Raw genomic sequence first — 26,812 nt, forward strand, 5'->3', positions numbered from 1 at the left:
AATAAATCTTTTGAACTAATTTTTTGACAACCAAAATTTTAATCTAAATTCACTTAATTGAATAGGTTGTTTAAGATGGTAATAACAATAACTGATTAACCCCCACCAATTCAATATCTGTTCAGGTGGCACACTCACTACACCGTACCCTACACAGTGATCCACGACTTACAGTGTTAAGCACCTTTTTTGGCCCCAATGTCAGATTTATACATAAGTGAAACTTCATGACTTCCATCTTTCCTTTCACTCTTCAAAAAGTTGTAGATTTCCTTTGTGAAAGATCCAGTGTTCCTCTGCAAACAGTTCACAAGTTTAATGACAACACTCCAAAGAGGAAGGCAGACGTTGTTTTAACCCTAAAAACATATAAATCAATATGTTTTAAAAAGCAAGTTGTCTTCTCAAATTGATGCACTGTGACCATCAGTAAGGTCTGGTCAATATACCTTTGGAAAAATGTTTTTAATGCCCCTGGTTTTCTTTAACATCCAAAATTATCTTTGCAAACATGCAAACTTGGTATTAAATGTAACATCTCTCTCTCAGCTCAGTGCGAAAGTCAAAGACTAAACACAGCAATTTACAACATAAAATGGACTCACATGCATGTGTCAAAACATGTATTTTATTCATTTATCTTAAAAAAATTAAAATAAAGTGCTTTTTATGTACAATATAATAAAAACAACAGTCACAATCTCAATGATACAAAAAATACAGTTCACAATGTTATTTGTACACAACAAATAAAAAAGAAATCATGCAGGCAAGACCACATTTGTCTAATAGTTATTCAGTCAACTAAGCTTATGGTGTTCAGTATGCTGAGGCAAAGCTGTTGCTGTGTCTCATGGCTGAGCCGATATGGAGGATTTGGAGCTGTGCTTGCATCTTACTGCAGTACTACATCGTGCTGCACAAATGATTGCTTACTACTGTTGTGCTGTTTATTTGTTGTATGACCATTGAAACAAAATCCAGAAAAGATGATGCAATGGATGGACTACAACCACAAGTTATTTTAGGAAAATAGACTGTTGTAAATGTGATATAGTTGGCTACATTCATGTCCAGTACAGTATGTTTCATTACTGAGGAGCCACTCAAAATGAAGCATCAATCACCATGGAATTATTTGCTTTTTAATGAAAAGCATGTCATTAATAAATATGCACAACTTTCACGACACAGTATTTACCTTTTTGGCATTATTGACTATTAAGGTCAAATGGCATTGTAACTTCAGCTTTTCTATATGAGATTAGGAAGAAATATTATTGTTAAATACTGAATTGTTCAGCGAAGTGTTTCCTATGTGTACAGCATCACTTTTGACACAAGCAAAGACAGAAGAGTACAAGATTTTGAGCAGCTCCTTGGTAAAGTTAATGGTGGCTTGGGTGAAACTGTAAATCTATAGTTGACCCGTGTTGTGTGGTGGAGTTAAGTGTGCCCACAGAGGGCTACAATCATGCCATTCACCACACTTCTGTTGGTGAGGTCACTGCGGGTAGTGTACAATGTGGCACATGGCTAAAGGCAGAACTACGTGACGTCTAAAGGCATTCTGTAAATATGTTATAAGGTTATTCATCAAGCAAATCAAAGTAGGTTATTCAGCCTTGAGAGACTTTAAAGTTTAGTCTTAGCAGCGGTGATGAACAATGCTTTGAATCTGATTTGTTCTTGTAATACATCAGGTGACACATGTCATACTTACTTAATTTGATCTGTCTGAACTTACAAATATGCAAACAAAATTAAAGGAATCGTTAGATAATTTGAGAAGTTTGATACTCCTCACGTCCATATTGTAATTATATAGCTGGAGCCGGCATAGCAGTGAGCTTAGCTTAGCATAAAGACTGAAAACAGGAAGATAGGGCTGGACTCACTTTTATATCACTTTTTTTTTTTTTTTTTTTTTTACTCTGAACAAGAGCCAAAGTGTAGAAACTTGTCATTTTACGGGGAGTTATGTGCTGAATGATTTCTTGGCCGAGAGTACTGACTGAGGTACTGTGCAAATTTTGTTAAATTTTGACAGACAGGCCAGCTGTTTTCCTCTCTCCAATCTTTGTGCTAAAATAAACTGTCTACTGGCTGTTGCTTCGTATTTAACATAGCTACAGACATGAGAGTAGTACAGTCTCCTCATCCAACTCCCAATGATAGTGATTAAACCTAAAATTTATTTCCAACAATATACAGGTACTCCTTTATGATAAAAACAGATACTATTCCTACTTTGATTTGTACCAGTGTCATGTCTGTAGCCTACAACCAGCAGCTGGCTAACTGCTAGCTTAGCACAGAGACTGGAAGCAGGGGTAAACAGCTAGCGTGGCTATGTCCAATGGTAACAAATTCTACTGATCGGCTCAAATGAAAAGACTGTATCTTTTTTTTTGTAATTGTAAAAACAAAGACTTACCGTTTCACTGGTGATTATATGCCAAGTTTATATTTATGCTAAACTAAGTAACCAGCTGCTGGCTGTAGCTTCACATTAGCATATTATCTAAATTATTCCATATTTCCTAAAATATCTAACTATTTATTTAATTCCGTCTGACATGACAATAAAAACAGATATCTGCTTTGATGTGCTTGATAAAAACCAGTCCAGGTGCTGAACAAACAGCGTGGTGAGAAATGTGCTGCATTCTTTGCAAGAGTTGAGATGTATGCTGAAGTAGGCAGTAAAGCATTACGGGGAAAAAAAAAAAAAAAATATCAGCAGTGTTCACTCTCTAGTTTCAAGACTATCTCTACAACACATCTTGCACAAGGTCCCTTAAAAACACACAATATTACTCACAGATACTGTATATACACAACAAAAACTAATGAAAAAAAGGAAACACTGACCACTGTTGCGCAGTATGCTGTGCAATTACTTTGTCAACTTGTAGCAGTTACATAGCATTTCGTCATCCGCTCAGTGTTCGAAATAGCAAAATGTTGATTCTGTGTGATACTGGAATATATACTGTAAGCTTACTTGATCATACAGTGAACTGGTGATGTATTCTAAGACATGTGGTGCCATATTGTCCCTATGGCTGTGTAAATGTTTCTCATTCAGATTTACACACCACTATCAGCTTCCTACATCTTTGGAAAATTCTGCTTGATAAGTCTCAAGAGTCTAAGCAATGTGGGTGCAAGAGTGTTTGTAATGGCTGCACTGGTCCCTGTAATAACTGACTTCTAAAAATTGTTTTCCTTAGCAGCCAATCTTTCTGTCTCTCAGTAGTTGCATTTCTTAGAGTATGCTCCACTTTTACTGAAATGTGCAAACCTGTAAGTTTTCAACACCCTGATTACTTGTGCTTTCACATTAATAACGTGTTGACAATGGACTGCAGTGGATGCCATGTATGTAAGAATTGTAACTTGGTGGGCGTGGCTTATTTTGAGCTAAAACAGCGCTCTCTGTGCATCACTACACAGTGCAGCGGCAGTCTAATATCATCTCTTCCCTACAGTGATTTTGAGTGGGCTTATTAGCACTTAACCAAAAAGTTTTTATTGTTACTGCTCATCAAGCTCAATGCACCTGTATGTTTCAGTGTGAACACTAAGAAGGCAGATTAAACCCCTTTAAGGGTAGCTGAAGGAAAATTGGAGTATGTTCGCACCTGACAACCACATGGCAAGTAATCTCCACGCCTTCACCTTTGGCCCCAATTCTGATTTTACATGATAGTCAGTTATTTTTATAAGCTAACAGTCTTCGGAAATTTCCACTTGCACTTCACATTCCACACATATTATAGTGCCACTTCACTTTTGTGAAACCCAACTCTGCTTCCATCACCATGTGCTCTTCGACAGTGATCAATGCTAACACAATGCATGAGATGGGAGTGGTCATAACAGAATGGCACTATTGCATTTAGATAAGACAATCAAGTTATTTTTGTTTTTTGGCACAGTGCACGTGATGATTTTGGTGCTGCCCTGAACATGGTAGAGGTGTCGACGCCCCCCTCCCCCTTTTTCTTCTTGGCTCTTTGTGTTTGTAATGTCAGGTTTCTTTTCCATATTCGCCTCAGAAACAGGAGGTCAGTGTCTCAGTCACTTTGTTAACTCATCCTGGTACCTGCAGGTCAGTGCTGAGGAACAGGGCTGTCTCAGATGAGCAGAGATGTAGAGCAACAGATTCCCTAAATTATCCCTGGTGCAGTTTTGTGTGAATGAGACAGACCTTCTATGAACAACACACATTCAGGAGGTAAATGCCATTATTTAGGCCCTGGAGCATAATTTCTGATCACATTTTTTCATGATCTTTCTTGAAGTCCTTTCCAATGTTGTTCCAACAGTTTAACCAAGGGGTGGTGTTCTCTCCTCCTCTGCCTCGTCTTTCATTGCCGTTATCCTCTTGTCATAACATTTATTCATCAAAAGGGAACAAATGTGCTTCTGACTTGCGTCCGTAATGTGTGGATCATAATGAATATGAATATATAACTATATTCTCCTAAACCTGAACTCCATGTAGCTGTAGCTTGGTTCTAGTGTGCATAAATAACAGTATGTATGGCAGCCATGTGCAGAGTTACACATACTCAAATTGGGCTGGACAACATATCAATATTTATATATATTGTCTATTATTTTTATTATATCATGTGATGGACATCAGCTAGACAATTTAATGTTGGGTCTTGCATATCTAAAGAGATACTGTGATAAATACTGATACGGGAGGAAGGTCTGTTTATTATGTGTTTATTATTTTTCCTTCCCCAATATCACCCAGCCCTACACGCGCACACATATGCTGTAAGTGGCCATGAGATGGACTCAAAAAAAGACTGTGTTATTATAACTATTCTTAGCAGCTGCCATGGTTCATGGTCCTGGTTGAAACCAGATTGTTGTGCTGCTTCCTCCTCCAGCCCCACGCAGCAAACCAGACCAACCCCTGGCTTCGGAGTGGAAATGGTTAAATGAAATGACCTCCGCATATGATCACAGGACAAAGATGACTAAAATAAAAGATGTGCTGTGATTTAGGGGGATGTCAGCATCTCCTCTCCTTTGCTCAGTTGCCTGTATTCTTCAATGAGATACAGGGTGGCATCTTTTAGCGTGTACCGCGCTCTCATACGATAGAGTCTTTGATCTCCGAGCCTAGCCTCACCCTGGGCCGAGGGCAGGTCGGCGAGTATTCTACGTGGCTCTCCTTCAGGTTAAGCGGTCGCCTCTCGGAGGACTCGGAGAAGCTCTTGCTGTTGTCTGGCGAGGACTCGTGCGTGGGCGTGCTGCAGATGTAGTTATCATTTAACGTCTGGTAGCCCTTGTGATCTGAAGTGGAAACAGGGATGGTGTTACCGTTGAGGGGTAAGCTCTCAGCAGGCTTTCCCACTATCCTCGGCTTCTTCTGCTGCATGTTAGGACACTCGCCCTGCTTCAGCATGGACTTCATATGGTCGCGGTTCCTGTAGATGACGAACAAGGAAAACACCACTAGGGAGAACGCCAGCAGGGCGCACACCACAATCAGTTCATTCCAGTACGTCTTTGTGTGGACTTGCTGTGAGCGGGATTCGCCAGGCAGGATGGTCTCCTCTTGCTCAATGCGTGGTGTGCGTGAGTGACCAATCAGAGTGGTGCTCTCCTGGCGGGGCTCTGCCCTCACGCAGTAGTTAGCCAACAGCTGGCGGAAACCCTCCTCCTCTGACCAGCACTCGTAAGTCTCCATACTGTCGGCCTGAGCCACCACAACCAGGTTTCCCTCGGGTGTAGCGTAGAGGAACTGGCTGGCGCTGTCGCTGTAACGCCACCTCCTTTGTGCGAGGTTGGACCGCAGCTTGCAGGGCAGGACTCTGAATGTGTTAGCTGGGATTGTAATGAGCTGGCAAGGAGAACCACCTAATAAAAAGAGAAGAAGAAAATCTTTTAAAATCTTGAAAAGGAATAGTTCAAGAAAACTAAACAACACTATTGAAAACTCAGTGTCACCTGACATCACACAAATCTGCGACAATATGTGACATCTCATGTTGTTGTGGTGTCGACGAGGTGACAAACAACACTTTGATTAAAGACCACTGCACAAAGAGAAACACACTCACGAGAAACTGCTGGTCTGGTAGATGTGGTGCTGGGAAACGTCTTGTTACAAATCGCTGAAGTATCGGCCTCCTCCACATCCTGCTGCCAGTGGCTGAGCCAGAGCAAACCAAACAAAACAACAGGGTGAGGGTTAGCAGCTGTAATGAGAGGAAGCCTGTATGGATGCACTTATTTTACCCTCCCAAAGTCTGTTATTATGAGAATAGCTTCATCAGTGTGACTAAGAGAACAATCTTCTTTAGAGTTACGTGTTCAAAGACATGACTATGAGCACGTTGTTTATGTGTTTGTTTGGGTGCATGTTCACAGCAAAAACAGTCATTTCACAATGAATTCCTGAGGTAGCATGTTTTCCAGTTTTTCGTTGTGTTTTTAGGTGCAATGTTTGGGCTGCATATATATTTCCCCCTACAGTTTACACACACATTTTATATATATATATATATATATATCTATATATATATATATATATATATATATAGATAGATCTATCTATCTATCTATCTATCTATCTATCTATCTATCTATATATATATATATCTATATATATATATATATATATCTATATATATATATATATATATCTATATCTATATATATATATATATATATCTATATATATATATATATATATATATATATATATATATATATATATATATCTATCTATCTATATAGGAGTTATGAGTCAATGAGTATGGCCAGATAACTTAATTCGTTTATATATATATATATATATATATATATATATATATATATATATATATATATATATATATATATATATATATATATCTATCTATCTATATCTATCTATCTATATCTATCTATCTATCTATCTATCTATCTATCTATCTATCTATCTATATATATATATATATATATATATATATATATATATATATATATATATATATATATTCGTTTATCAATAATCATTTGTTTATTAAAATTGTGCTTTTGTGTGTGAATAAATCTAATCTAATAGGGAGCCTTAATGAACAAATAACTGACTATGAAATAATGTAGATCGCAACTCTACCACCGAGGTCATTTGTATGTGAGCTTGTACCTGTCAGGTGGAGCCATCCTAACGTCCCGACACAGCCGCCCGGTCCAGGCGCAGTAGGGGTCTCTGGACAACACACACTCTCCACAGCTCAGGTAGTTGGAGCAGTTGGCCACAGGAACCTCCACCAGCCCAGAGTAGGACGACACAAACAACAGACCCTGCGGACGATGAAACACCATGTGTGAGTCTGTGCGATACAAATTTATCATCAAAAGGTGAGTGCAGGGCAGAACAGGCCTTCTGCTTTTGGTTATGGATTTTTGATTTCAAAAAGGGACACCATGCTAAAACAATTACTCATGATAAACAGAGCAATGTAACCTAAATAAAGGACTAACTCTGGGCAGCTGTGCTGAGTAATTTGATTGTAGTTAAAAACACATGGCGACATGTTCACAATTGTTGCTACAAAGCCTTGTCTTTAATTTTTTTTTTGTTTGTTTTTTTTAATTCTTTTGTGTTTTTAACACTTTTTTGACAATACTGACTTCACATGCATGAACTTTCAGCATGAATGTGACATTAATACTGATGCTCAGTGCACCCTGAGTTCCCACAAGTGCAGTCTATATTTAGGCCATCTTATCTTCCAGTATATTAGATAGACATCATGTGGATTCTGTCTTAGTCTTTCATATCCCTATTTGGAGCTAAGAATACACTCACAAAAAGTATCTTGACTTTATTAGAATTACATAAACTTAGATAAGATTGCAGTTTGGCTGCTTTGGCCCAAGGGGGTGGCCATTATGTAATAAAGAGTGAAAAGGTAATGAGATTTAGTTCTGTGTAGAACGCCAGAGACGATCATAAAGCCTGTTCCAGACGGTGCTATAACTTACAGGGAAAACACAGTGGAATTGCCCCTGTGGAAGGAAAATGTCTGTAACCAGTTTGTGCTCTGGTAAATCTAACTTGTCCACATTTTATTACGTGTAAACAAATTTGATTACGAACACAAACAAATATGACCATAATTGTTATAGATGTGTATTAAGTTGTAATAAATGGATATGAACTAGTTTCTGGGTGAAATTGTGTTAATGAAGAGATGATAGAATTGGGATTTACCCTCTGAGGATCCAGTTCAATGTGTTGCACAGGCTGAGGCTCAGGAAACAGAATCAGCTCCTCTATGATGTGCATCTTATCGTTGGCATTGATAGCTTTATGGAGCTTTCCGTCATCTGGAAGACAAAGGAAACAAGTATAAGTGACTTAAATTGAAGGCAGGGGAGGAAAGAAACAACTGCTGTTTTTAAAATCACAAATAAAAAAGTGTGTTTCACGTTTGGAAATAGTGGGACTCTCATTTTTCCTCTTTAAAGATTTATCCTTAAATGATACATTAGGATAGAGATGTTGTTTGATGCTCTGTACCTGTTCCAATGAAGAGAACATCATAAGCTCTCTCCATGCCTTGGATCTTGTGCACGGCAATCTGTGTGTAACGCACGCTGCGTTTCAGCAGCAGGGGAGCGCTGCGGATCACACTGTCCATCAGGAAATGGTCCTTGACAAAGTTGAGCACTTTATCAGGCATGTGCAAGGATGACTGGATACCCATTTGCCTGGCATGGTTGGTCACACACTGCATGGGAGTAAATTAGAAATGAAAAATGAATCTCTGCTTGTTGGAGAAGTCCTGGAAGCACAAACATACAAAGTGATAGAGCATTATATTGACGTATATGTAGGTGTAGGGCTTCACTTCTGAAGAACATGAAGTTTAGGGTGGTTATCATTACAAACAAAGACTGAAAACAATAGTTAACATTCAAACTGCTGTGTTTGGCTGATATACAAGGTTTTAACCATATTTTAAAGTGAACATCTACTAGTTTTAGTCTTTAGGTTTTTGTTTTGCTTGAGGAACTTACATAGAGCATCGGCAAGACAGTGCTGTTGGATTCTGTCTTTAAACTAGACACTAAAAGGAGAACATCTGCTTTACATCAATCTCACATGTTGAGCAGCCCAAAAATCAGTCTACAGGTTCAAATGGATGTTTTGTTGGAGCCTTAACACAGTTTTTATATGTGATAACAAAATACATATTTAGGATAGTATTCAAAAAATTGCTGTTTTTTATCTGTTATGTGACTTTTCATTATTCTGCTACAACAGCTGCACAGACTGAACCAGACGCAGCTGAACTGGATGGCTCGTCACAGGATATTGCCTTCACTACTCACTGCTCCGGGCCGTGGTTCTGGCACAGGGTGGTTGTACGTGTACCACTGCTGGGTCTCCCTGTTGACTTCTCGGTAGCGCCCGCTGAAGGCTCTCTCTACCTGAGCCATGGTGAAGGCACACACTGCTGAGCTGCCCGAGGCTCCTTTATACCTGTGAACAAAGGAAACGTTTATATATACGTTTTCCTTGTTTGAATTTGTGTAAATTGTGAGGTGTGCTGCAACTCTGAAAGCTTTAGTCACACATTTGGACCTATTTTTTTGCAGCATGTTATAATTTTTTTTGCCCAATCCATCCTTTCTGCATTTGTTGCTATTTTATGCAGAAAACTGGAGCAGCAACGTATCACTGGAGAACATTTGTAGTTTGTGTACTTGAATGATTTCCATATTAAAATCTTTATTTTGTTGATACATTAATTAGACATTGGGTTTGCATGGGTTTGTGTTCATGTTTAAGCTCATTACAGCTGCTCTAAATTCAGAGGAGCCGAGTAAGAAAAGGCAGCTTGCCAAGTTTGAGCACAGATATTAAATAACAAGACTAGTTCAAAACCTTGTATATGACTTGTGTATGGTCATTGTGTGAAAAGGAGGATGTCGTTGAAAACTGTTGTGAAAACCGCTGTAAAAAACTGTCAGCAGGTTCCTGATCTTTATCCGTTTGCTTCTCTCCTACTCTCTGTGCTCACATATACAGTGTTTTAATGCAGCCAAATTTCCAGCCTCCTTTTGGGATTCACGACAGTTTTCAGCTACTGTGTTTCTTCAAAAAGTGATCGGGGCCTTTATTTAACTCAGCTGAAGAAGGTAACAGGTCTTTATTTGGGGCAGACTTGTATTAGAGGCAGGTCTTTATTTCTAATTCCCTCTGTTTCATATGTATAATTGGTCATTGCAGTATTTTACTTTGAAGCCTCGTTTTCAGTTGCTCCCGTTTGCTGTGTTGCAGTTACTGCATTACGTATTAATACAAACTAAACAGTTCCTTTAATTGTTTCAAATTAAAAGCCCTCTCGTGTTTCAGTGGACAGAATATCGTTTATTTATTAATAGGACTTTTAATGATGTCCTGACCTGCTGCAGTATGTGTATTGTCTCATTTCTGGTTGCTAGTGTTTCTGTTGTTTACATATTCAGATCTGCCAGTTTCTTTAGCTTCGCAGTTACTGATGGCTTCTCTCTCTCTCTCTCTCCTTGCCACTCTACAGCTCTTTCTGATCACAAGACACATTGTTTAATATTCCTCTGCCTCCTTTAGTAACAATGGTAAATGCAATGAAAGTTGTTTATATGCTGAAATGAATTGGAAGCGCCATTTAGCTCTAAGCCGATGATTGGCACTCATACATGGTCCAGCTATGCATTAGATTTACACCAAGTCTTGTTTGAAAAAAAAAAAAAAGTCTCTGATCTAGCAACAAATTCACTAAGTTGGCAACACTGATAGAAACAGAAACTTTTTGTGCCAATTAATTTTGAAAGAGCAATGGCTAATGGGGAAACTCCAAGTCAGTCGTGTGGCATTCGGCTGTCCATTGGTGGACACTCAACTATGATCACTCACTCAGTCAGTCACTCATGGATATTCACAATTATGGGGCTGGCCCCGCTGTTGTACTCCAGCCAAAAACTGCTTCTAGATGGTGTGTGTGAGTGAGCTGTGTAGGTCCAAGTGTCTGTGTGTTTGTGCATAAACTGTCCAATAACTCAGATTCATCAAAGTGCCTGCATGTCACAGTTAAGCGAAAAGAACAAGTCCCTCCATTTGTCTCTTACCACTGTGAGGTGAAGACGCCGTAAAAGATGGTGCTCTCCCAGCTGTCTCCCATAGGTTTCAGGACAAACATATCCTGGATGATGTTGAAGGGGAAACCATCATCGGGGAGGGAACATAGGAGCTGGGCCTTCAGGAATGTGGTCCATTTCTTCTGCAGCACCCTTTCACCTCCCTTATCACCCTGCAAACAGTGTGTAAGGAAAGTTACAGGTGATTCATTAATCTTTCTTATTTTATTATGAGAAGTGCTTCTTGAGTGTCTCTGTTTCTTTAAGGCTGATGTACAAGGATGATCTGTTGATAGAAGTTTAACGGGGGTACAGAGCGGGCGAGGTCAGAGAGTCAGTCAGTCTCAGAGGCACGAGACACCGTGGTGAAGAGGATGAGCAACAGAAGAAATGGGACTTTTACTTCACTTTGGCTGAAATGTGTTTTTCAGCTGGAGGGAGTGTGGCTGTGGTGGGAGGGGAGGACGCAATGGCCTCTGAGTCACCTCTGGACAACAAATCTAGATTTCCAGAAAATAGGAGTGGAGCAGGATCAGCCTCTCAGAGCCACACCCGGCCTAAGTGAGAGCCCTACTGGATTTCCAATTAAGCTGTCAGACAAGCTAGACTGGAAAACCTAAACTAGTCATTTTACACCTAGGCAACACAGTAACTTTAACACATGCTTCAAGACATATACATGGTCAGACTGATACGGTTTTTCCCAGAATAAGTTTTACAAATTATTCAAAATTCAAAAAATGTCATGATGACGACAGAATGTCTGAATATTTTTCTTTTCAAAGGTTTAACTGCTGTTCGCTACAGCGTCCACTCTCAGTGTTATGTGCACTAGAGGCTTCAAGTTTCAACATCACACTTGTGTAAGCTGAAGAAGAGTCGAGGGTTTCTGAACACAGAGAAACTTCCACCCTTGTGAAACAGCCTCTGCAAATACATCTTTCTACACAGTGAATGTCAAACATCCAAGTGAATTCATAATGAGCAAAACACATGTTTGAGTTTAAATATGCTGCAATTAAGTAGTTTTTAAAAGGACCTACAAAACCCTTGAGTCCTTTAGTTGTATCACAGCTGCAGTCCCTCCCTTTTTGCTTTAGAGGGTGGTGTTGAGGTCAACTAAGGGAATCTAAAAGTGGTTACTGGGACTGTCATGACCCCCCCTTTTTTTAAGGAAATAAAAAGGGACAAATAATCACAAACAACTGCAATTTCAATGTCCTGGTGGAATTCCAAGAGTTGAAATCCTTTCCTGTGGTGCAGCATATGTGTGGGGGCATTTCTACTGAAGTACAAAGGATAGTCTGACAATAAAATGTGGGGGACAAAAAAGGCTCTCCACATAAAAGATGCCTTAGCTCAAAATATTAGGTGCTCTTTGAAGGAGAGGAGATGGTGAAATGGAAAACAAACAGAAGAGGCATTTGCTCTTCTTTTAAGCTGTTCGCAAAATATTTACGTAAACAGTTATCAGAGGACTTTGCCAGGACCAGCAATTATCAAAAAGCTTGTAAACACACACCAAAAGAAACTCCTCCCAAATACTGCTAGCAAGCTGCAGCAGCAGGAGGAAGAGGAGGAGGAGGAGGAAGACTGGGACCAAAACAAGTGGTCTCGCCCAATCTCAAGACAGTTTTCCTGCCTCAGATCCAAACTATCCCACCGGCCTCCAAAATCCTGAATAACTCCTACAAAACAGCACAAAGGAGTGAATCACCCTTGAGGTGATAATGAAATGCACAACTAGAACTACCTCTGTCTCCTCCTCTGAGTGCTGCTACACACAAACAATCGTCCTGCTCAACGTTGAGGTGAAACCTTGTGGGACTGATGCGGGGCTTGGGAGCCAATTACTAGGCTGTGCTAGTAGCCTGTCCACATAATGAGGAGACCACATTCCTGCTCTCTCAGCTGTCCACCGCCGTTGTTGCTGTGCTCCGCTGCACAGCTCGTACTTTCAATCGTATGGACCACTCCCCCTGATAGCTGCCCTCCAGAAAAATATGCTTGCTCCTTCCTGTTGTATTGCATTGCTCTCTTAACATTTTGTCTTTTCAAATTCTGATTTCAGATCCCTTATGCTGACAAGTCAGCCTCGACCCGGCAAGCAGATGAGCGAGAGGTAAGGAAAATGGTGCCACCCATTGCTCATAATCTGCCTGCTTTCCACAGTCCCTCAGAGTGCACACCTGAATAAACAAAAGAAAGAGGGAGTGGAACGAGGGAGGAGGACAGATAGGAAGGGGCGAGGGGGTGCAACTCGGAAATAGAATTACTTGGCAAACACCAGTAAAACAGTAGTTAGAAAACCACGAAAAACCTGAAGACACTTTCACTTATCTTATCTTACAAGATACGTGCCCTCTTTAGAAGGTAGCAAAATGTCTGCCAAGAACCAATAAATGTTTCACATGCTAAAATAAAACTACATTTACGATAGTTGGCCTGACCTCATACTCCGAGGGGAGGGGGAGTGCATGCTTTCTGTCAGAAGTGTGTTACGGATACTGAGCCTGCTGACAGGGAGGGGCCTTCACCTCAGTGTTACCGAACTCTAATCTGAGTTAGCGCTTTCTGCTCACTGACCGGGCAGATGTGATATTGATGTGATACTATATTCTGAGGAATAAGAAGTTGCACATGGTATTAATTTACGATGTTAGCCTGTGGCAATTCAGAGGCTGGTTTAACAAAGACATTTGAGACTGGTCTGCAGCGTCAGGCCAGTCTTAATGTTGCTTATAGATTTGTGTAATGCAGAGGTTTTCAAACTGGCACAGAGCCAATGACGTGAGACTGAGACACTGTGAGGTAAATGGGGCAGGTACATGCTGGTGTCCTGAAAACAACAAGGAGTTAGTTACTGTAGCTTGGATCTACAGTCTATGGTTTGGACTGCTGACATGACCAACATGGTGAACAGTAGAGGCAGCAGTGGCTCTGACACACAGTTTAAAACCCTCAGCTCCTTTTCTACTGGAATTTGTGTTGAAATCATACTTCCTCTCAACTCAAAGACGCTCCTCATAACTTCAGAACTTGCCCAAGAAACAACAAGTAATCCAATGATAGTTATCTGAATGTCCATTGGTACATTACAACCAGAAACAGCTAATTTAGCAAATTTTTAATACTGCTAATTTGCCAAAATCTAGACACACATCAAGTGTGTTTAAAAAAAAAGAAAAAAAAAAGAAAAGAAAAAATCTGAAAGCCTCTGGTCTGATATGACGTTCACAAAACTAAAGACAGACTTATTTTTAGCCTTCCTACCCCAGACTAACTCAAATAAGAGGTGTTTCCATGGTAACAATAACTGACGCCTGCTTTTTTTTATTTTATTAATATTTATATATTACTTTTAATAAATTTTCACAGTAAAATGTCCTTGTAAATCTTGATTTTTTTGCAGAAGGCGAACATTTCTGCTGGAGAACCGTGCAGCTTGACGCAGTTGCTCGTTCAGCCAAGTTTTCTAATTTGAACAGACTCCTCTCGCATCTCTCTAAAGTTTGACTATTAGTAGATCTAAGCCTTAGTCTTTATAAGACCAGCCCCAGATCCTTACGTAATCAGTTGCTCATTCATAAACTGATGGGGGGCAACACAAAGTTTTGTGGAACATGAACAACGTTTGCAGACAATAATTTGTGAAAAAATGACAAACTAAAAAAAGCATTTCCTTCGGTTGAAATTGGACTGTAGGTGAGATTCCTATGCATCATCTTAATAAGAGATAATCCTGAGCATTTAACCAGTAAACTGGAGAACAACATCTGCAGAACTACTGTACTACCACAACATGGTAGCTGAAAAGATGGTGCTGCTGCTGCATTCCAGTGAAATAAAGGCGCTTTACAGAGCAGAGAAAGCAATTCTTCTGTCTCTGTTGCACAGTTCAACTGCAGCAAGTTGCCACAGTCTGGGGGCCTTTCTGTCAATGATTTCCATATATAGAACCCAGGAGGTGCTCCGCTGACTGTGAGAGGTGTCACCGCACCGAGTGCCAGAGCCTAGCAGGACTAAGTCATTAAGCTGTCACTTAAGATTACATGCTGTCCCCACGATTACTCACATTACTGCCTCCATGAACAAGAGGCACGAGTCAGTGAGGGATGCTGAGTGCATGTATATCAGGCAGCTTCACAGCCGTTTAATTGATCTGATGACAGGTGGAAAAGTATAAAGTCTGCGGCTGATTATTCAGGGTGATCAACCAAGCTAAACTCTAGAAGAGAAGGGGGGGGGCATCAACAGTTTAAATGATTCGAGCACATTCTGCAGTTGATACAGTTTGCATGCTTTGCCTGCAACAAAAACCTGCCATGTCGTAGAGTGAGGAACGCATTTCATATTGCTGCGAAGCACCCTTGAATACTAATAATGCCTGCAAAGCTCAAAGCGCTGCTAGAGAAAGGCAAAGAGCTGGAGGGATGGACGAGTGCAGCTGACATTGTGAGGGAGAGGGGGAGATGACATTGCAGAGAGAAGGGAGGGAGGGAAGAGGAGAGGATGATTCAGGCAAAGAGAAACCAAATCTGTTGAAAACATGTTTGTATAATCAAATAGAAAAAGCTTTAATGCACTAGTGACACATTGTCACTGCGTCTGCACAGGCATGACGTACGGTAAAATGTTACGAAATGTCCTTTGACATGGGAATGTCCCGCCTTGTTTTGAGGTAATTGTATCGGGATTAAGGAGAGGAAGCTCGAGCCCTGCTGTGCCTCTTACTTTTGCAATCCCAGGTGATTTACCTTACACACGCGAGCAATCCTCGACACAATGGTGTTGTCAAAGAAGTCAAATTCCTTTCCCGCCTCACTAAAGAAGAAGTAAATCTTGTCGTCGTCGCCCACCGGGTTGCCTATTGGCTGGCTCTCCTCGATGTAAGCCGACCCGACAAAGACTGGATCTGTCAGAAATAGAAAAACACAAAGGAAACATGTTACGCCTGTATTATCAATGCGAGGGAACTATATTTCCAGCACTTTTGTTCAGTGTATCATTGAACAGAATTTGGAAAGAATTTGTCAGAGTCTACACAGGGGAGCTGCGTCATGCAATCCTGAAAGAGTAGAGGAAACAGCATCCTCTGTATAATTGTACTCAGATGTCTCATCATGAGCACTCTGCATGAATTACCAAGAGATCAAAAGACAAGAGAGGTCTTAACTGTGCGCAAAGTGCAGCTCACTCCGGCAAAACCAGTGGCAGCCGGCTGAGGCCGTTTTGATGTGCATGTGCGGCGACTGATAGGACCGGGCTCACGCAATCCAAGAGAGCCTGTCTCTACTCCGGGCCTGCATGCATTAGTGACTGTGTCTCGCTAATGATCACTACTTTTTGTAGCTTATCTGCTCTGTTGGGTACATAATGGAAGATGTGTAGAAGGAAAAAAAAAAAAAAAAGACTGAAAAAGACTGAAAAAACAGAGTCTGCCATCTGATTGGGTAAATGAGGTTTACCTTGAAGCCATTTTAAAGAGTTTTCCGTCTTCAGTGCAGTTCCCTGACCCAAACTCTTGTAAATGACTGGTTCATTCCCTTGGAAGTTGCTGACAGTGCCAGTGTACAGTTCACCATCTGAAGGAAAAAGAAGAGAAAGACAAAGATTGCATTTCAAATGATGAACTTGATCTGTCATTAATAAACATGATAAATTAACACCATAACAGAACACTATGAGTGAGAGATTACACAAATCATTTCCTTCCCTCGTTTTCAGCTCAATTATTTACTAATTGCTTGTTAAAGAAGTTGAAAAACGAACAGTGTCTGTTGGTGTCCGGCTACTTATCAGACAGTCTGATGCAGACAAACAACATTAGCAGGAACATCATGACTCATTACTGAATCAAAGATGTAGGAAGCATCAAAGTAGCTTCAGTAACAGCTGAGCCTGATTTCAGAGTCTCTTCCCAGGAGGGAGCCAGTCATAATAATACCTTTTTTTTTTTTCCCCAAAGTGACATAAGGGGAAAACAAGCTGTATATGACTACATACCAACGATGATGGCAGTGGATTTGTACTCTGGATTAAAGGGGCAGCGACTGCGACCATCTTCCATCACAACCTCGCCCACGTCATCTCTCTCGAGTGTGAATGTTGACGTGTTCTGCAGACAGACACAAACAGCAAATGTCCCTCAGGCACAGTCCAATGAAATTCTACTCATGGCAAAGATTGGGCTAAAGTGAGTTTGAGTTCTTGCTATTATAATGCACAGAGAGCACTGACTTTTTTAGAGGTCGGTCATTTCACACGTACACTAGCTCTGTCTGATGAATAAACCATGGTATACAGTTGCTGTAGGCGACTGTTATTTCTATAGTGAGGGAAAGAAACTAGCAAATCCTATGAAAAGACAAAAACCAACAATGAGCTCATCGACTGAAAAGTATTTCTGATGTAGCCAAAGACTCATATTTTATTCCTCTGTACGATATCACTCCAAAAACACATCAGCGAGCCACGCCGGCTAATGAATTCCCGTCCTGCTATCATATGTGTTTGTTAATGTGTATTAATCCCTTCCTCAAAATGGTCCCCGAAATGCAAAATCTTTACTCCTGTTTAAGTAATGCTTACTTAAAACTGTTACACTGTTAGTCTTTTCGTGGCATTTGTTCACTATAAGAGGAATATAAAAGAACAACCTTATCCTTTAAATTCTAAGTTATCTTAAAAGGGTGTGTCTCTTGGCAGATTGTTTGGTTTATGCAGGAAGAAAAGAGTTTCACAATAGGATTTCACTGATAATAAAAACTGTACTTTGGTTTCAAACGTTGTCAATTAACAGACCACAGTTCATACTTAAGGTAATTCTAGGAATGTATGTCTTTGTAATATAGTCCCTGCTGAAGTGTATATGTCAGATCGAAGTAGGTCAATGGCCTGTGAAAGGGTGTATGTTATGTATAATGTCTCTTTGGCTCTTAGGCGTTTGTCATACCTCAAAGTAACATCACTGGGCTTTTTGACAACAAGTCTGCATTACAAACACTGGGCAGGGAGTTGGAAAGATGTTGGCATCTACCAGGCAGGGAGGGGAGGGAACAAAACACAAACTTGTGTTGCATTTCTGCAAGTGTGAGTGACGTCTCTGTAATGTTTGTTTTAGTTTGACCAACAGTGAAAAACCCAGAGATATTCAACTTACTAACATATAAAACAGAGAAACGCAGCATTTTCTCACATTTGAGAACCTGGAACCTGCAAATGTCTGGCAATTGATTAACAAAATATTTATTTCTTTTGTTTTACTAATCGACCAATAGTCAATTGGACATCTCCCAAAGTTTCAGTCAAGTTTCCTCTTCGTGTTTCCACAGACAGTGTTTCTTTGCTGAACTGCAGTGGAGGGACAGTAACACAATTTTACCACTAAAAAGACCATATTTGTCTGAGTGCAGAAGCCTCATATCAGCTTTAGCTGTACTGCAAGACATTTTTTTATTTTTCCTGCCACTTACATGAAAACAGCTTTATGAAGAGATGGACAAGTGGAACAACTACACTGACCAACAATGCTTTCAATGTACTCTATGTACATATGGGAATATGAGTATTGTATTAAGAATTTAAAATGTATGTGGGCAATGTGCAGTAATAGTAATTCCTCCTTGTTCCAATTACTTATTGTATTATAATCAAATCAAATAGGACAGGATAAAGTGCCTCCATTGCCTGGGAAATCTTCCCATGATTCATCATGAAAAGATGTTGTTTTACTCTGAGCTTGTTTTAATTTATGTCATTTTGATTGTTTAATGTATCCTCTTGGCGTAAAACCCCTTTGCGACTGTTTTGAGAAGAGCTTTAAAAATAAAACATTTAATAATGTTAATATTACGCATCTCAGAGAGTATCTCACACACACACACACACACACACACACACACACACACACACACACACACACACACACACACACACACAGTTCTGGACTCTATCAACATGATGCGTGCTCATCCAGACCAAGTGGGCTCAAAATTGCTTGGAATCCCAGTTCAGGGCCTAAAGTCCTGCCAAGTCATCTTCAGTCTGAGACGTCCCCTGTTTTTCTTTCCCTCTGACGTCAAAGAGAAGAGTTTAATGCCCCGCTTTGAGAGCTGAGCTGTCGCCAAGCTCGATTGCCCCCCTATCACTGAAATCAGTGTTATCCTGCTGCTGGTTACCATCGCTCCAGATGTACTCCTCTGCTAGATAAACAGATCCACTGCTTCCCCCTCGCTGGAAACCACACAGCTCGTGTACCCCCTGTTGACTTGTCTGGCTAAAGTGCCTCAGCAGGACTTGGTTACGCTTGGATAACAACAGATCCAATACTGACATGATGCATAAAAGAGCTTGATTCCTAAAGAACACCTAAAAATATATCAAAATTCAAAGCTGGGCTGGTGAGAGGAGTGGACAGGAGAAAAAATAAAAATAAAAAAATAAAAATAAAGACTTGGCAGTGGTAAAATCAACTCTTGGAAGTGAATAAAAGGTAGACTGAGAGGTCATTACTTACTATGTAGGCGCAGATAGGACTGAAAGCATAGGTGCCACACACATAGAGATGAGTGCTATTCAGCCGCAGAAGAATTTTGATGTAATTGAAGCAATCAGTCTGGATGGGGAAGAAACGCAGAGAGAGTGAGCTCTATGAATCCACAAGAAATTCTTACAAGTGAACGTGTTCTTCTTTCTTAAGAGCTCCTTAAAATCTGTTACTGAAAAACTCAAGTCATAAGTAAATCTTTGAGAGCAGAAAAGACACAAATACTTCAGAAAGTGTTGAATAGAAAAAAAGAAAAATATTCCCCTCTCTCAAACACTGTTGGGAAAACCTCCCAGCATCACACAGCAGTTGCCTGGTGAGCTTTCTGTAATACACAGACCAGAGTTGTACACTGCAGAACACAGATTACCGAGCCTTGTCGCCCAGGGATACAACAGCTGGCATGACAACAAGGTAACAGACAGACAGAGAAAGAGGCAGTGCACAAAAAAAAGAGCAATTCCCCGGCGAGCCTACACACTTGATGAATCTATTTGTAACTGGTGGAAAGGTTTGTCAACATAAAACTCTGCACTCATTCTATCCTCTCACAGTCAGTCAGAGAAGACTGCAAAGAAAGGACCCTGTGCAAGAAAATCCATGCCATCGATATTGTCATTACAGAACTATTTTTCCTGGGTGTTTTCATTATTTTGGTGTGGTAGCGGAGCAGTAAAAGATGCCACTCACCTCCAGGTTCTTCCCTTTGAAGCTGCACTCCTCTCTCTTTCCAGCAGGAGTGCCCCACGTCAGCTGAAGATGAAAAAGAAACCCTGAATAAGTCATGTGAAATTCAAGGAACCATGCCGATTCTAATGCGCCTCAAGAAAACTGTTTCTTTAAGATCAAAATCTACACAAAAAAAAATGGTTCATGTGATGTAGAGCAAATTGACCTCTCATTTTGATGCACAAACACCACAAGGACTCAAGTAAGCTGTTAGATTTTGCATTTAGCAAGTATTTAAATATTTTTTATTCATAAACCACAATGTTAACTCAAAGTGTTGCTTAAATTAGCCTCAAAATGCCAATTGCAACCATGTTTATAGTGAGAGCACATTATCCAGCCCAGTTCTGCACATTTCTAAACAAACACTCATTGCAATTTTGACTCTTTCGTCATTCTCACGTTCTTCTGCAGCTTTGTCTTGCTGATGTCCGAGAGGCTGAGCGCAAACAGTGCCTCCCTGGCTCCGACGTACAGCATGTCATCCTCCTGGCTCAGCAGCAAAGAGGTGTAATTGAAAACGCCATCCACAGAGAATCTCTTGGCCGACCTCTCCTTTGCATCTGGAAAACAGCAGGGAAATAAACACAGATAGAAGATTATCATCACGTTGCAGGACAGAACACACTGGTACAGAACATTTCCTGATGCTCAAAGTAGGAAAACACACGTAAATGTGCTCACAAGCACATAAAAGCTCCCAAATTACGGTGCTCAAAATACTGCTAAGTTGGGAATACAGCGTTGGACTTAGTCATAGAGGAAAAGTATTAATGATTTCCTTTAACAGTACAAGGGGTTTAAAAGTGTGCCAAGAAGTGTTTAAAGGTTTAAGAGCTATAAAAACCCTCTAAAGTTTCACCTCCTTCTTGGGATATAAAATATTTCCTGTCAATAGAGACAGAATACCTAACAAGATGATTAGATTGTCATTAAACACAAACATCATGTTGTTACTGCAGAAAAACGCTAATGCTACACACTAAAAGCTCATTTAATGTAGTCACATACATAATCTCCTTTTTCATCTTGCTCCGATGGGAAATCCAGTTCACAGTGTTTCTGCTACTTTCATATCATTCATATCAATCAGGAAGTAAGCATTCATGCTAAAAATGCTGCCACTAAAAACAAGTTTAATCTATTTAGTGGCACAACTTCATTTTCTCAAATGCAAAACCCTGAAAAAAGGCACAGTGTTTGTGGAAACGAGAGGAGACATCTACTAAGAAGTGTTTTGTTGGCCAAAGCACAGAATGGATTGAAACTGACATTAGCTTATGTGGCCTTCTGTGGATCGGATTTGTTGTGCTAATCAGCCAATCAGGAGAGTAAGATCTCGTCAGGAGTGATGTAAAGGATGTGGAATTAAGACGAGTCGGATGTGAACATCTGTATATGAATGCTGGAGTTGGAGGTTCAGCTGCATTCACACAGTGGGAAGAAGAGGAACGCTGCCACTTCATGTTTGTAGATTATTCTAAGATGCTCAGATCCACTGTCAGCCTCGTACTCACATCATTTAAACAGTCTAAATTGGTTGCTTTTTCTGGAGGCATTTGTTAAAGAATGAAACCAGATACAAGAAACTATATGTTTCCTTTTAAATTAGCTCAATCAGTCGTTTTCAGTTGTACCATTGGATTTTACTTGGATGTTAGTGGCCACGTTCCCATCAAAATGTAACACAATTGTAACCAAGATTTCAAAATGCGAGTTATGTAAATGCAAATGTCAATGTGCAGTAGTTGGGTCACTGAGATAAAACAGCAGGTGCTGTAATCCCTTTACACCACTGGAACTCCTGTTTGGCTATTTCCAGTTCTCCAAGAAGATCTGGCAAACTTCACAGCGAGCCACAAATCAAGCAGGAAACATGAACATGTGGACAGACATAACATTACATCCAACTACATCACAACACATACTGCTGCGCTTCAGTCAAATCGATTTATGATACAAAGTGGAAAACTCTCATTCAGCATGCTGTCATTTCTGTATCCTGGAGGCGACTGCTCTACCAGTTTATCCCTCTTGCACAGTGGCAGCCAGCAGCTACTGTAGCTGCATGAGAACATGTCATATGCACGCCAATGAGCCACGTCCACACTTTCCTGTGCTGGCCAGCTTTGTCTTTGCTCTGCTCGGCACTGGCAGCAGGGTAAAAGCCTCTTCTATTCAACACCAATCTAAATCTCCTTTACTCTGCTGCTTGCCAGGCCTCTTCAAATGGATCTCTTCAGCAGTGGGCCATAAGTCAAATGAGTTACTTTTTCCCACATCACTCCCTTCCCTGCAGCCTCAAACAGTTCCTTTGATGAAGTACTGATTCAATGTACACATTGCTCTTTTTATAGCATTTCCCTCAGCATTGCAAACAACTTGGGGTCTTCAACAGTGGCATCAGCAGCAGCTTTTTGCACTTTCCACTGCTGCCAGTTTTTGTAAGCAGCAAGAGGTCTGACAGCTGGTCACTTTTCAGTTTGACTTACTACACGTTAAAGTGCTTAAAAACACCAAATATAAAAGCCAACACAGGGTCCAAAAAGCACTGGAAAATTGTTTATATACATATGTCAAGCTTTGTGACCCAGCAATGTTGGGCCCAGTCTGTATGAGGTTGGTTGGATGCTATGACTTGATATCTAACAACAAGACTAAGAATCTCCCAGAGTTCAAAGACACAGGACATACAACAAATATTTGTGAATCCATTGCTTACATACTTAATACTCTTTGCAGTTTTTGACCATCTTTGTAAATGTTTATCTATCGCCTCTCATTCCAAACATATTAAACACACTTGATGTGCTCCCCACGCCAGAGCGCTCGGGGTCACGGACTCCATTTGCTTGTCCAAATAAGATTACTGGCTCGTATCTGGGGTCGTAAACACTAATATTTGCTGCAGTTAAACCATTTACAGGCTTTCCCTCCGTGTATAACCAGCAAACTGAACTTAGAGATTCTGATAGTAAGAAAAAGACACCAGCAGTACGTTTATCTCCAACACTCCAGGTGGTGCATTGGGCTATAATGCAAATGGAGCCAGTAAACTGCAATAAATGTTTACAACCCACGACTTAAACTTTTCAATATGCTTGCAAACAAATGGTTCACCTAACACTCAAGGCACTTTGGCAGATGACTGTCTTTCCCTTATGGGAGTGAAAGCCAGCTGCACAAGCTACATCTTGTCCAAAATCAAATGTTAAGCCCTTTCCAGATCAACAGCCCTCATTCTGTTCAAAACGATGTGACATCTGGAGTCAATGAAGAGAGGGGCCTGTCATTAAAATCAGGGGAGGGAATACAAAATAGAAAAAGACTTCCTATTGTCATCCTTAGGTCTTTCAGGACAGGAAGAAATACAACATTTTCCAATGTGGAGAAAAACTGGTTTTATTTCAAGGCATATTAAATCTGTTAAAAAATATCCTAAATGCTCTTAAAGAGAGCTATACTCAGTCCCAGGGGACCCTGCAGTTGGCAGACAAAGGAGTGCCATCTCACCGCTCAACAGGGGGACATATCATAGCTTGACTGTCATGGCTCCCCTGGGTTTTGGCTATTCACTGGAACCAAAAAACAGCCTCTCCCTCAGCATATTAAAACTCCCTGACATGAATCACAGTGACATCCTGTTAGACAGACAACGGAGTAACGAGCAGAGGAGAGCAAACTCATGAAACTTTTACTCAGAGAGCAGTCCAAGGCTACTTAGCGGGAAGGTAGAGTGGAAGGGGGGTTGGGGGTGGGGGTTGAGGTCGAGTACTGAGTGGGAGTTGTGGTAACCAGGAAGATTGGATTGAGATGTTGACCTATGAAGAAACATGCAGACAGGGGAAAAAAATATTATTTTCAAAGCACTCTGAGATTGATTTTTGATAAGAGCAGAAGGTCAAGCAGTAACAAACGTCAGTGCTGTGTCAAGCTGCAGTGATTTCAAAAAGATACTCGAGGCTTTCTCGCTCTTTTTTTCCTTCTACAGAGGCTGGAACTTCAGGATATTTAAAAAAAAACAAACATTTTTTTGCGCTTTCTGGTGCAGCAGGTCACTTGTGCGTTTTGACATCCTTACAGCAGAATGCCGAGCATCCGGCAAGGGCGGCAGCAACTGCAGGCCATTTCACAGCCAGGCGCCAAGTCCATTCATCACCCCGCTGTTTAATCAGCTGGCTGTCACCAAGCCGAGCCCTCAACCTCTGCTAATGCTCATCAAATCACACCTTCCATCAATATGGCCGCTTTATTGTCGGTGCCAACATGCTGAATTAGTTAGTGCCAAAGGTTCGTTCAATTTCAGCCTAAAGTCAAATTGGGCATTTGCCTCCATTCTCCATGGTTACGGAAGTCTGCAAGCTGCAAAAGAGGCTGTAAAAGAAACTGACAATTGGTCTAAATCCTGGTGTAGTTCGATGCATCATTTGAGGACCGTTTACAGCTGGAAGAACAGGCCGGTAGGCAATACTACTAACATTCAAGAACTGATTATCTTTCTCCTCCGGCAGATAACAACCTCTCAGTAATTAATTTGATGAAATTAAATTTTGGCAGTGTATTTATTCACTCACGTTTTTTCCTTTTTTTTAATAAAAATCAGTGGAGGTAAAGATGGCAGGAAGAAATCACATGACAGGATTCAGGAGAGCAGCTGCTCTGTGATCACAGAAATGTTTGCTTTATAGTGAGAGAGTCGGACTGATTCTGTGCACATTCAATGAACAGCTACAAACGTCTTGCACTAAAACTGAAACACGAGGGGAAGTCTTTCATCTGTGCCTGAACACGGTGTAAAATCCCACTTCCGCATGAATTAAATTCAATGATTGTTGGAATCACCTTCCATTTGTACATCATATAAGATTTTCTGCCTACAGATGCCAGTGCCGGTGTAAGCTGCTGCACTCATAACACAAATGCATCACCTCTAATATAGGTGGTTTTCTTCTGCTAGGCACAGTGTTTTCCGGGACAACAAATGGTGTGCCTGAATGCAACCTGTCCAGATGATGATGGAGGACTGACACTGCTGCGTCTCTGCTAATGTAACTTCTAGCAAGAAAGTAAATAAATGCATTTTCAAAAAATGTTGAACTGTTTCTTTAACAGAACCAAAGCTGTTGAGACAAAAAGAATGGCTGTAATGTAGCAGACACATGAATATAATCTTTTTCATATCCACAAATTTTTGATTTTTAGAGTAAAAAAACAAAAACAAAAACAATTTGTGTAACAAACAGAGCTGAAAGATCAGTACTCCAAATTTGCACAGTGACAACAATTAAGTTTTACTTACTCTGAATCTCAAATCACAGCTGAGTGTGTTTAGTGTGCGATTGCTCACCATTGAAGTAACTAAGATATCAGGGGATGCCAGCTTGCAGACATAATGTCGCTGAAAAATAAAATACATGCCAGCACTTTGGTATGCATCTTATTTCAGAGAAAATGGAGCAGGATCAAGCTTTTTTTTTTTTTTTCCTAAGGTTTAATGGCACTCCACTGGTGGGGCCATTGATTGGCTCCTTGGTAGGTGTACGCCTGCCAAGACACTCCTAAAAGCCCTGACTGTAAACATGCCCCAGATTTACTAAAGCAGCATGAGCCAAGTCACAAGGCAAGGGGGCAATGGGGACAAAGGGATTCACTTGCAGCCGGGTGGAGAAAACCCAAAGGAGAGTAGCATGTAGCACATCTGATAATAATCTCACACCAAGCTCTGCTTGTCTTACATGCAAGACACAAATTAGAAAAAAAAAACAAAAACAAAACACAACTATCTATCTCTGCCCTCTGCCAGCTGAAGCTACACAACAGTGCACAGCTTCAAGGCTCTCTGTTTGACATGATTTGACAGTGGGTTTGATAGCCGCGCTGGAGCTCCTGACAGAAGCCCACAGAAGTCACTTCAAGGTCATCACAGCACTGCTCCTCCTGATGTTTGGGTAAAGTGATGGTTATTTCATTGTCGGTGGATACTGGCAACCGAAACCAGCCCCGTTTTCTCTGCTGCTGTGCTGTATGCAAGCCAAGTCAGCACAGAAACAGTTTGTCTGCACAGTCAGGAGTGAGGAGGCAAACTGGTTAGAGGAGTTGGGGCAAACTTTAAACAGATTTCACATCTTTCCTTTCCACGTTAACCCAGTTTTTATTGAACCGTCACTTTACATGGGCGAATTCTGTTATAATTGAAAAAGGGTAAATTTACAAAGTAATTCACAGTGAGTGAAACCTCACCAAAACTTGATAAAGACAAAGTCAGAGGGAAAGTAAGGCAGAGAAAATCTGACCTTATTGGCCTGTAGATAAAAGCTGGCATCATCATCTGGAATCAGTTTCAGAGAGACTGTGACATCTATCGTATCTGTACCACCAGGCCATCAG

General features: G+C 40.6%; 1 protein-coding gene across 2 annotated transcripts in view; it reads right to left on the bottom strand.

Moving 5' to 3' along the window:
- Positions 1-608: 608 nt before the first annotated feature.
- sema4bb (sema domain, immunoglobulin domain (Ig), transmembrane domain (TM) and short cytoplasmic domain, (semaphorin) 4Bb) overlaps positions 609-26,812 on the bottom strand; it is a 55,572-nt gene continuing 29,368 nt past the window's right edge. For both annotated transcript variants that reach the window (XM_071488744.1, XM_071488743.1), the window contains exons 3-15: positions 20,828-20,988; positions 20,387-20,449; positions 19,667-19,765; positions 17,155-17,266; positions 16,617-16,733; positions 15,906-16,063; positions 11,140-11,321; positions 9,361-9,511; positions 8,546-8,756; positions 8,237-8,352; positions 7,166-7,323; positions 6,093-6,184; positions 609-5,889 (exon numbers count right to left, since the gene is read on the bottom strand). In XM_071488744.1, coding sequence (XP_071344845.1) covers positions 5,120-5,889; positions 6,093-6,184; positions 7,166-7,323; positions 8,237-8,352; positions 8,546-8,756; positions 9,361-9,511; positions 11,140-11,321; positions 15,906-16,063; positions 16,617-16,733; positions 17,155-17,266; positions 19,667-19,765; positions 20,387-20,449; positions 20,828-20,988 — 2,390 coding nt within the window. In that variant the 3' untranslated portion in view covers positions 609-5,119. The remainder of the gene's footprint in view (positions 5,890-6,092; positions 6,185-7,165; positions 7,324-8,236; positions 8,353-8,545; positions 8,757-9,360; positions 9,512-11,139; positions 11,322-15,905; positions 16,064-16,616; positions 16,734-17,154; positions 17,267-19,666; positions 19,766-20,386; positions 20,450-20,827; positions 20,989-26,812) is intronic.

The sequence above is a fragment of the Trachinotus anak genome, unplaced genomic scaffold (genome assembly GCF_046630095.1).
Source record: "Trachinotus anak isolate AG129_WGS33_773 ecotype Australia unplaced genomic scaffold, CSIRO_AGI_Tana_v1 ptg000011l, whole genome shotgun sequence".
NCBI lineage: Eukaryota > Metazoa > Chordata > Actinopteri > Carangiformes > Carangidae > Trachinotus > Trachinotus anak.